This window comes from Poecilia formosa, unplaced genomic scaffold, assembly GCF_000485575.1.
Source record: "Poecilia formosa unplaced genomic scaffold, Poecilia_formosa-5.1.2 Scaffold5, whole genome shotgun sequence".
In the NCBI taxonomy this organism is placed as follows: Eukaryota; Metazoa; Chordata; class Actinopteri; order Cyprinodontiformes; family Poeciliidae; genus Poecilia; species Poecilia formosa.
In genome coordinates this window covers 2,950,451-2,960,616 of record NW_006799944.1, presented here as the reverse complement: position 1 = coordinate 2,960,616, position 10,166 = coordinate 2,950,451, and the positions used below count along the sequence as shown (strand labels likewise).

Genomic DNA, 10,166 nt, shown 5'->3' with positions numbered 1-10,166 from the left:
ACACACACACACACACACACACACACACACACACACACGTTTTACTTAATAACCCAAGGAAACAACAATCCTTGTTTCCTTGGATCATTCTAATTATGTACAAAGTGATTTAAATTTTGCTGCCTTTTTTTCCTCTCTGCAGAAAAGTGCGGCCCCGGCTCTTCACCCGACTGCGACAGTGGCGCTAAGAGCAGAAGCAGGCTGCGCCGGAAGCCCCGGGTCCTCTTCTCTCAGTCCCAGGTGTCGGAGCTGGAGAGGCGCTTCAGGCAGCAGCGCTACCTGTCCGCCCTGGAGAGAGAGCACCTGGCCGAGACGCTCAAACTCACCTCCACCCAGGTCAAAATCTGGTTTCAGAACCGGCGGTACAAGTGCAAGCGTCAGACGCAGGACAGGTCCCTAGAGCTGGCCGGGTTCCCACCCGCACCGAGGCGGATAGCGGTGCCGTTGCTGGTGCGGGACGGGAAGCTGTGCGGCGCAGGTCCCTACCATTCGGGGCCTTACAACGTAACTCTGGGACACTACAGCCCGGCGTTTGGCAGCGGAAACAGCGACCTGTACGGCTGCAGGTACCACAGCGTGTCCAGCTGCAGCAGCCAGCTGTCGGATTCAGCTGACTCTGCTCCACCAGCTTCCGGCTTCTTTACAGGGTGTTAGAGGCTGGTGACATACACTTGCTCACTATTATCACTGTTTTCCGCAATTGTAGCTACCTCAAGTTCATATATAGTTATTTTATTTCTATATCGTTTAAATGGCATTTTTAATAAATGAAAAATAAAAATAGATTACGTTTGTTTATTTTGTTGTTCCCTCCACCTCTAGTCGTACTCCCGGGATGCGACTCTGCGTGGATAAGCGGGTAAATAGGCCATGGATTTAATTTTTATTGAACTCATTACGCATGCGCCAACCAAACTTACCGCTTGGGGTATCAGAAGGCGTTTTTGACGAGCTTCACAGTTTTATCAAAGGCAACCATCGAAGAGCTAATGGACGAAGACGAAGTGACATCCGACCTGACAGAGCTGCTTTATCAAACCGAGCTCATTATTGTCCCATTCACAAACCCACAGAGTGCAGAGTCGCTGATAAGGCCAGAGAGCCTGTCTTGTCTCGCGGCTCTGCTTGGTAAACAATGCCTCAGACTGAGTGGCTCTTAAACTTTTTCAAACTTTCAAGAAGAGAGGCCGAGAATTGGATCTGTCACTCAATCGTGAGCCGTCGATTCGTGGGGGAGATGTTCCACAGTCGTTGTAGCCTGCGTGTTTCTTTTCAGGTTATTTGAACGGGGTGGAAATAGTTTAGGTTTCTCAGTAAAAACAAAAAAAAAAGAAAAAAAAAGTGTGTTTTGATGTAACTGAATGGCTGAGATTTAAAGAAAGGTAGCACTTCCGCATAAGCTGAAGCTGCATCTCAGCTGCAGAGATAAGAATGAAGCTGTAGACAGAGAGGAGACGGACTGATCATCAGATAATGATGTCTGAGTGGGAGGAGTGTGTGGCTGCTGGTTGGATACGTAGATTTGGGGTGTGTGTCTCGTTTCGGCAAATGAGAGAAATTCTTAAAACAAATGTTGGAACAGTTGTTTCCTGGTAGGTCAGAATAAAAGACAGAACAAGGAAATGAACGACAAATAAAACACTCAACTGAAACGCATAAACAAAAGGGTTTTGTATAATAGAATAGAATAGAATAGAATAGAATAGAATAGAATAGAATAGAAATAACCTTTATAGTCTTTCAGTGAGGAAATTCAGGCGTATCCGCAACGTTGCAGACTTTAAGGGATGCAGAATCATGCAAAAATAAAAATAAACAGAAGAAAGAGCAAATTTTAGAAAACACTGTACAGTCATTAAAATAGCACTAGCTACTCTATGCAAGCTACATGTCAGTGCATTTGAGGTCAGCTATGGCAGTAACACCAGAGAACTTCTGAAGGTGGAAGCCTGGAGGGTTAATGAAGAAGGTAGCTTGTAAAAAGTATAGTCCTGTGTATTCACTTACTGTGAGCAACCCGGGAGGTAGTCCGGTATCCACTGGGACATGTGGTGGTCCACTGGTGACAGTACCAGTGGACCCTCAGATGTCCTGGCTAGATGGTGGTCGAGACACTGGAGGACTGAAAGAACAAGGTCATCCGTTGATATTCACTTTAATATAAAAGATTACCTTTAAAAAAATATTAGCTTAGGCTGACATGTTTTATATGAGTCTAAGGTAAGATTTATTTATTTATTTATTTATTTTTGGTCATTTGGGCACTGATCAAGTCTTACACAATACTTATGCAGTCAACTGGACGTGGAAATATAGCATTAGTGTGCAATGTGGTGGCAGGCATTAACAATGAATAACAAACCCTGATTAAAGCAAGGCATCATTGACGTTGTATGTGTTTCATCAAGTGACATGCTGCATTTCAAAGGTTGACATTTCAGTCAAGTAGAAGTTTCATGTCACTAATCGCCATTGTTATGACCCACATAAAAACAGATGGCATAATAATATAATAAAATCACTCAGTAAATAAATCAGCATTATTAAAAAGTCTAACACCATAAATGTGCAATCATACAAACTGAGAACAACTGAGACCAGCTCCTCTTGTACTTTGAAAGTCTGACTGCAGCTGGTACTAAACATTTTTAGCAGCTGAGCAGTTTTTCTTTTGATACTTCATGTATTCCACATGATTACATTGTGAAAGGACCTGTGATTGTCCCTGTTGCTAAGGGCATGTTTTGAATAACTTAATAGAAAAAAAAAAGTACAGTCACAAACTGATCAGATTACAATTTGTCACAGACGACGAACAGAACGGCTGTAACAGCCGCAAACTTTCCAACTTTTCAACTTCCCAAAGTTGGTATCTGTAGAACAAAAAAAAAAAAAAAAGCGTTATCTTTTATTGTAGTTAGAAAGCTGGATATGTAAACACGGCCGAACTGCTTTTTAAGACAAAAATGGAAGGGGCTTGATTACGTTGTGGAGATGAGGGCTCATTTAAGCGAGGGATGACGCGAGTTTGGACATCAGTGAAAGACCTATTGTGGTTTGGTGAACTAGAATTAAGTCATGCTGTTCCATCAGCTTCATGCTGTGTTGCTCTGTTTTTATAACAGTATTCATGCTGGTCAGATAAGCTGTTGTCTATGATTGCATCTGAGAGGATTTACAAATCAAATAGCTGTGCTGCATCTAGATCATTTAACCAAAGAAATGCTAGATTTCTTACGAGCTGAATGAGAAGTAACTAGCAGTTAATTGTCTCTAACATGTTGATATATTGTGGCGCTTTAGATTACTGCTGGAGATTTGAGGCTCCCTCTAGTGGGAGAGTACCTTCTCTTCCATCCCTTCATACTAGTGGGACTTTTAAGTCCATGCAGGGTGAAGCTGGCATTTGTTCATATCTGGTTTAATGTTAAACCTTCAAAGAAAAAAGGAAGAAAAAGAAAGAAAGAAAGAAAGAAAGAAAGAAAGAAAGAAAGAAAGAAAGAAAGAAAGAAAGAAAGAAAGAAAATATTTTAAACGTTCCAAAAATTATTAAGATTGATCTTGGGCTTGTGTCCAATTCCATCCCTAATTTATAACTCAAGGGTGTTAAATAACCTGTAAATGTCACTTGCTTTGTTCTTTTTCAACAAATGCAAATGTTTGTAGCTGTCGGAATTAAAGATTCTGTCAAACACCAGTACATTTAGTAAATTAAACATCACATCATCTCTAAATAGCTGAAGATGAGTAAAACATGAAATCTGTGAAGAAAGAATTGTCCGAAACATCTTGCTCAGAATGTATGATAGATTGAATAAATAGGCTTACCACTGCGTTCAAAGTCAGTTCACTTAAACTGAACAAAATAATGTATGAGATTTTAAATTAAAAATAAATAAATAAAAAAAAGTTTGAATCTTACCTACATGGGTAAAAAAAATCACATTTATGGACCTGGGAGACTCTGAAGCAGAAACATAAACCTTTTACAACCTGTACCTCTTTAAAAGTTCTTGTGCTGAAGTACATAGCTTTAAATGGTCAGGTCTGATGATCTTTGTCAGATTTTAACTAAACCCTCTGCTGCTCGTGGCCTTCGTTCTCAAACACCGACGCTCTTTGGTTGTTCCACGTACGTGGCTAAAAACCCAAGGAGCATTTTACCCAGTGGCCCCAAGGCTGTGGGACAGTTTGCAGCTCTTTTTTGCTGACTGTGGAGGTTTTTAAAATAGCAACTAAAAGCACTTTTATTTTCCCAGGTTTTTATGTCATGATTTTATTGTGTTTCTTGTGTTTGATTCATGCTTTGTATAGTTTAAGGTTACTTTTAATCGTACTGTGCTTTGTGATTTTAGCACCTTATGAATAAACTCTACTTACTTAGACCATTTACCACATACTGGCCTTTCATAAATCTGATGACACATCGGCTATGTCACAAAACTCATTTGAAGAGACCATACCAGTTTTGCATGAAGTTGCAAGACACATGACGAAAACTGTTGTCGAGCCGACAACAGCGCAGGAGTCTGACAAATGTACTGTTAAGTCACAACAATCTCTGCCTGTCATCACAGACCGTGAAATAACAGGGGAAGCGGCAGAAGACTGATGGCACAGCGACATGCAGCAGCTCAAAGAAAACATTGTCACCACAAAGCTTAAACTGTGGAAGACAAATGCCTTCCTGGGCTAAAAGGTCGGAAGCTCTGCGACGTCACGTCTGATGTGCAGCTATATCTGCGAGGTGAATGCTTAAAACACAATGCCTGACGAAGGAAAGGTTGCTAGCTTAAAAAGACAGCAATCATGGGGATTGTTAGAGAATCAGAGTAAGGATCATCTTCCTCCCGTATTGTCACAGAATAAGGGCAGATGACTGCATCGGTGTGCTCGCTCAAAAGAGCTGTTCCAAATGTAATCCCCCTCTAGAATGACACGTGCGCTGACTCTATGCTTGTGTCAGAGTGCATGAGGTTTCCTCTTCAGACAAGCGAAGAAGGTTCAGAGAAAAACCAACCACGTTTGGGATGTTGTCCAGAAGTCACCTCCTGTTTAGATACATCTAAGCAAAATTTACGCTTCTGCCAAAGTGAAAAAGTTTTTTTTTTAACAGAAAATACCACCCCGAAATAAACCCGAAGGATTGGAGAAAACAAAACAGATATGCTGTCTAGACAATAGGATAAAGGATCTCTTTACCGTCCAACATACCTGAGACAGCTGTAGACAAGGTCAGGGTAAAGAGTATCACACAGAGGATCTTAACACTGTGTTGACAAGACAATAGGTTAAAGAGGAAGCTGAGCAGATATGCTTTTCCTGCGAATCCCCATAAGCAGCATTTAAATACGTGTGACTGCCAGCAACATGTAAACTGCATGACTAACCATGATGTTTTCATTTTAGCGAAGCAGGGACGCTGCAGGGCCTCGTCAGTGTCAGACTACGGCTGACAGCGTGAACGGAGTCAGCAAGACCATAAGGTGGCAACGGGGTCGTGTTTATCATACCCAAAATCGCAGATCGACTAATGAAGCATTAAATCCCAGAGCAACACGGACACCTCCAGTAAACACCTCGGCCGCCGCAGAGACGTCACTCCGCACCGCAGAAAACAACAAATAAACATCTAGAAACAATGAGCGCATCCATTCAGGAGCCGGCCTCAATGTGTCCAACTCATTAGTGCTCCGGGAGGCTTGACCACCCACTCTGACCCCGACCCTTCCCACTCTGCCCGTGTGCTGCAGACGGTGGTGTCTCCCTGAGGCCACTGGGATCCTCGAGCTGACGGGTTGGTGGGGATTAAGACGTAAATCCATTTAACTGCTGTGGCACCAAATACTTAAGAGAGTATGTGTGTCTGGAGTAGAAGGTTTTATCTTTCATGCTTTCACCCCAGGAAAGCTACAAACCTGGAAAAGTTTGTCCAATTTTCTTTAAAATATGTAGCTGTGCAACACCTCGCAAAAAAATATTCGTACTCCTTGAGATTTTTCATTCATTCCCGCAAAACAAGAAAAAAAAACATATCAATGTTTGATTGACAGACCAACACAAAAAAAGCTCACGTTGTGTAGTTTCTTGTAGTTTAATCTCAATGTAAATTCAACGGTGGTAGCCGTCAGAGGGTTGTTAGGGAACATCAGTGAAGAAACAGCATCCTGAAGACTCAGAAACCTCTGGTTACTATGAAAGAGGTGCAGGACGAAAACAGTTTGTGGTTTGTCACAAACAGGGCACAGAAAACAGGTGGAGCTCTGGCTGGATGAGAACAGAACTTTACTTTTCATCAAACATGCAAAACGCCACGAGTGGTGGGAAAACTAACACTGCACACACTGCACACCACTACTCCATGTTCACTGTGAACATGGGGCTGGCAGCATCATGCTGAGGGAAATGCTTTTCTTCAGCAGGAACAGGTAAAATGCAGGGAAGTCCTTTGATAAAAAATTATGTTGCAGAAGACTTGAGAGAGGGGTAGAGGTTCAGCTTCCTAATTGTGAGAATCAGGGAATCAGAAAATAATGTTCACAGACTCTTTACATGCAAACTGACCGAGCGTGAGCTACATTGAAAAGAAGACTGGACTGAATTTGGGTTTCTAAAGCTGGTAGAGACAAGTTCTATAGAGTGTTGGGTTAATTGGCCCCCCACACTTTTCAGATTTTTACTTGTAAAATATTTTTGACAGGAACAGATCTTTCTGCCTCCCAATTACACACAGCATGGGTTAGTATATCACAGAAAATCTTAATAAAATACATTAAATTTTGTGGTTAATATTAAACAGTTTCAGTAGATGCACTTAAACAGGGCAAACATATTTTTGTTTAACCACAAATTGCCAATAAAAACAGGTTGAAACAGTTTTTTCAAATTGTGACATAACTGTTAAATATGCTCTTTGCCTCGTCTTGTTAATAATGTTTCAGAAAACTGGAACCAAGAAATGGTCGTACGTGTTTTTCTTGCAAGTTCCTCATAAGAAAAATCACAGAAAATCTTCACACAGTATTTTTAGTGTTTTGCTTTCTATTTATTTATTTTATTTTAAATTTTTAGGTGTAGTTCAGAGTAAAGAATAGAAAGATATTATTTTAAAAGTGCGTGTCCGTGTGTACATTCATGCACATATCCAATATATCCAAGCTGAAAGTTTCTAAAAATAAATATTTGTTTTGTTTATCTGATTTTGTCTCTTTAAAAATGTAAAAAAAACGCTGCAACAGCAAGAAATTCACTTGACAATATTTTTGTGAACACATTTTAACCCCAAAGTCAAGTGTGTGCTGTGTTTGTGTGTTGTGGGAGATCTGTTTCCTGATTGTTTTGTTCTTCTATCTTTATAAAGTCATGCCAAGTAAGCACTCCAAAAATTCCAACAAAATACAAAAAAAAAGTTTTTACTTTCGGTGTTTCACACTAGAAATTAATACTAAATCATCAAAACATTATAACTAAACAATTGCAACAATGATTTTGAGGAATGATAATAGTTTTAATCTCTGAAATTCCAGTAACGTTTTTCCACAGAAGTCGACAAAATGATCGTCAGCTTGACCCCACCCTTCTTTCACTTCAGTCTGGCTGAACCCGCCTCTTCCCTGCATATAAATTCAAGCCTCCGGAGAGTGTGAGGACACACACACTGCTTTAGCAAAGCCTCGGTCTTCTGGTGCTGACAGGTCTCCGATTTCTGGAGATTACTGGATGGAAATGTCTGGTACGATCAAACCTGTGACGTCGTTCCTCATTGAGGACATCCTGTCCAGTAAGGACTGCAAGAGAGTGGACGGGAAATGCAGCTCGCCAAGGAGGGAAAAATGTTCCGACTGGAGAGAAGAGTCTGAAAAGTTGTCAACACACCTTTATCCTGAGGAATCCGCTTTTGGAATGCACACAGGTGAGCACCGGCATGCTTGACATAACTGGAAGGTTAAGGATAGGGAATCCGTCAACGGTTTTGCACGAGATGTTGGCGAGCTTATTCAACATCTTTTCTGGGATTTAGGTGACGGTAGCAATATTGAGTTAAAAAATAGATTGCTTCAATTTGTGCAGTCTGCGTAATTCATAGTGCTCATGAACCTAACAAACTTACTAGAAAACTGAACAGCAGACCTATTCATATGTCTGCTCTGTCCTCCACAGAGTCTCCGGACACGTCCCATCCCAGCTCCTCAGAGTCGAACTTCTCCTCCGCAGGAAAACAGAAGCGGTCCAGAGCGGCCTTCACGCACCTTCAAGTGCTTGAACTGGAGAAAAAATTCAGCCACCAGAAATACCTATCAGCCCCAGAGAGGGCCCACCTGGCCAGCACCTTAAGACTGACCGAGACCCAGGTCAAGATCTGGTTTCAGAACAGGCGGTACAAAACCAAGCGAAAGCAGCAGACTGCAGAGCTCTGCAAGGATGCGTACAAAGCGGATGGACTGGGCTTCAGAGAGGATTTGGTCAGAGCATCACTATTAACCTCCTTCTGCAAAGCCTACCAGTACAGACCTTACCTGTGGGACTACAGTGGAGCCTGGGGGCCCATGTTGTGGTAGAAAAGTCACGAAGGATGATAATTAGCCAATGCTAAGGGACTTGAAGTTTCTTCTCTTTTAATTAATACACTTTGAACTGCCTGGATGCTTCTCTTTTCATATAAGAATGTTGTCCAAAGATTCAAGCAATGTGTTGCATGGACCTGAATCAAACTGTTTGGTATTGGTGATTATTTCATTATAATAAATTATATTTTTTGCTGAAGCTCATTTTTCTTGAAAGCTCTTTGCAAAGAAAAAAAGAACTTTGTGTAATTCACAAAAAGTTTAGACAACATCATATTCTATTCTGTTTTCTAAAACACTTGTATTAGATACTTAATAATAATTAAGCTGCAAATTGTGAATTTCTCTCAAAGAAGCCGGTGAAAATAATACGGTTAGCTAAAAAAAAAAAAAAAATTGCTCTTGTGTGACAACTCTTGAGGATTTTTGCTGATTCGTTTAGATAATCTATGTGAAGTTAAACTTTGTGCAGTGTGAGATGTTATCTGATGAAATTGAGGAACGAGAGCTGATCCTGGACAACCCTGATCAGATTACATGAAGATAAACAGCATCTCAGTTTCCTGCAGATGACATTGTGCCAGTTGAGAAAAACCACTGGAAAAAAAAAAGAAACGTACATTGCTGAGGAAGTCGGAAGAGACATCAACATGACTTCTAGAAACAAAAACATGAACTGACACAAAACACGCGGTAATCTGAAGAATGAAGATTAGACTCAGAAATTAAGGTTGGGTTCAGTTTAAACTGATGCCACACCCTGTTGTCACACACACCCAGGTGATAATGTCGCACTGTGGCAGCGTGGTATGAAGCATGTCAGTCGTTCTGTGTGTCAGTACTCTGATGGGCATGGTATTCTGCAAAAGATAGGAAAGTGCACAGATAAAATAGTTGCAGAACCTGTTTTTTTTTTTTTGTTTTTTTTTTGATGATACCTTCTGTGTGCAATATGGAGAGTGAAAACAAGTTAAATGTTTGTGTTAAGAAAACTTAGGTTGCACATCTACTGTTTGGTTTTGGGGGGAATGATCTTCATAGGAATATTACAATTTCCTTGACTCCTGTCTTAAATTACTTTGAACATTTAGAACACGCACACATATATATAAATAAAATCTCTCTCTCTCTCTCTTTCTATACATATGTGGCTGACTGTATAGCTCAATGGGTATGTCACCAGTCTTCCACCTGGGAGACCCAGGCTCGAATCCAGGCTGGGGCAAAAAGTTACGACAGTGAAATTGAGCTATGCAGTGTGGGGCCTTAGGCAAGACCCTTGGAGCTATATAGCCTACCTCATACCATGAGAGACATTGATAAGCACGACATGCTGGCTCAGACGTCGCCCGGCCAAACAAGGTCTGCGTCAGGTGCTGGGGAACCAGAGCACCTTGATGAAAAATGGGCTACTGGAACAAGACGGAAATGGGCGAGAGACGAAAACATGGATCTGTTGGAATGCTACTACTCAAGTAACCCTAGTCAGAGGGGCTAGATGCCTTATGTGAAATACAATGATTTCTTTTTGCAAAAAAAGAAATCAAGGGGTTTATACCTTTACTAAAGCAAAGCGTATGCCATGGTGGAGTGTTTTTCGGA

General features: G+C 41.1%; 2 protein-coding genes and 1 long non-coding RNA gene across 3 annotated transcripts in view; all 3 read left to right on the top strand.

The window, feature by feature from the left end:
• Positions 1-654, top strand: part of nkx2.7 (NK2 transcription factor related 7) — a 5,709-nt gene extending 5,055 nt beyond the window's left edge. The window contains exon 4 of the mRNA XM_007565320.1: positions 143-654. Coding sequence (XP_007565382.1) covers positions 143-654 — 512 coding nt within the window. The remainder of the gene's footprint in view (positions 1-142) is intronic.
• A 3,928-nt stretch (positions 655-4,582) lies between these two features.
• On the top strand, positions 4,583-5,654 carry LOC107837874 (uncharacterized). The gene is made up of 3 exons (XR_001663927.1): positions 4,583-4,747; positions 5,117-5,234; positions 5,410-5,654. It is a non-coding gene; the product is annotated as an uncharacterized LOC107837874 (long non-coding RNA).
• Positions 5,655-7,652: 1,998 nt separating this feature from the next.
• Positions 7,653-8,763, top strand: nkx3-1 (NK3 homeobox 1). The gene is made up of 2 exons (XM_007563251.2): positions 7,653-7,912; positions 8,161-8,763. The coding sequence occupies exons 1-2, from the start codon at positions 7,720-7,722 to the stop codon at positions 8,556-8,558; spliced, it is 591 nt and encodes a 196-aa protein (XP_007563313.1). The 5' UTR covers positions 7,653-7,719; the 3' UTR covers positions 8,559-8,763.
• Positions 8,764-10,166: the final 1,403 nt, after the last annotated feature.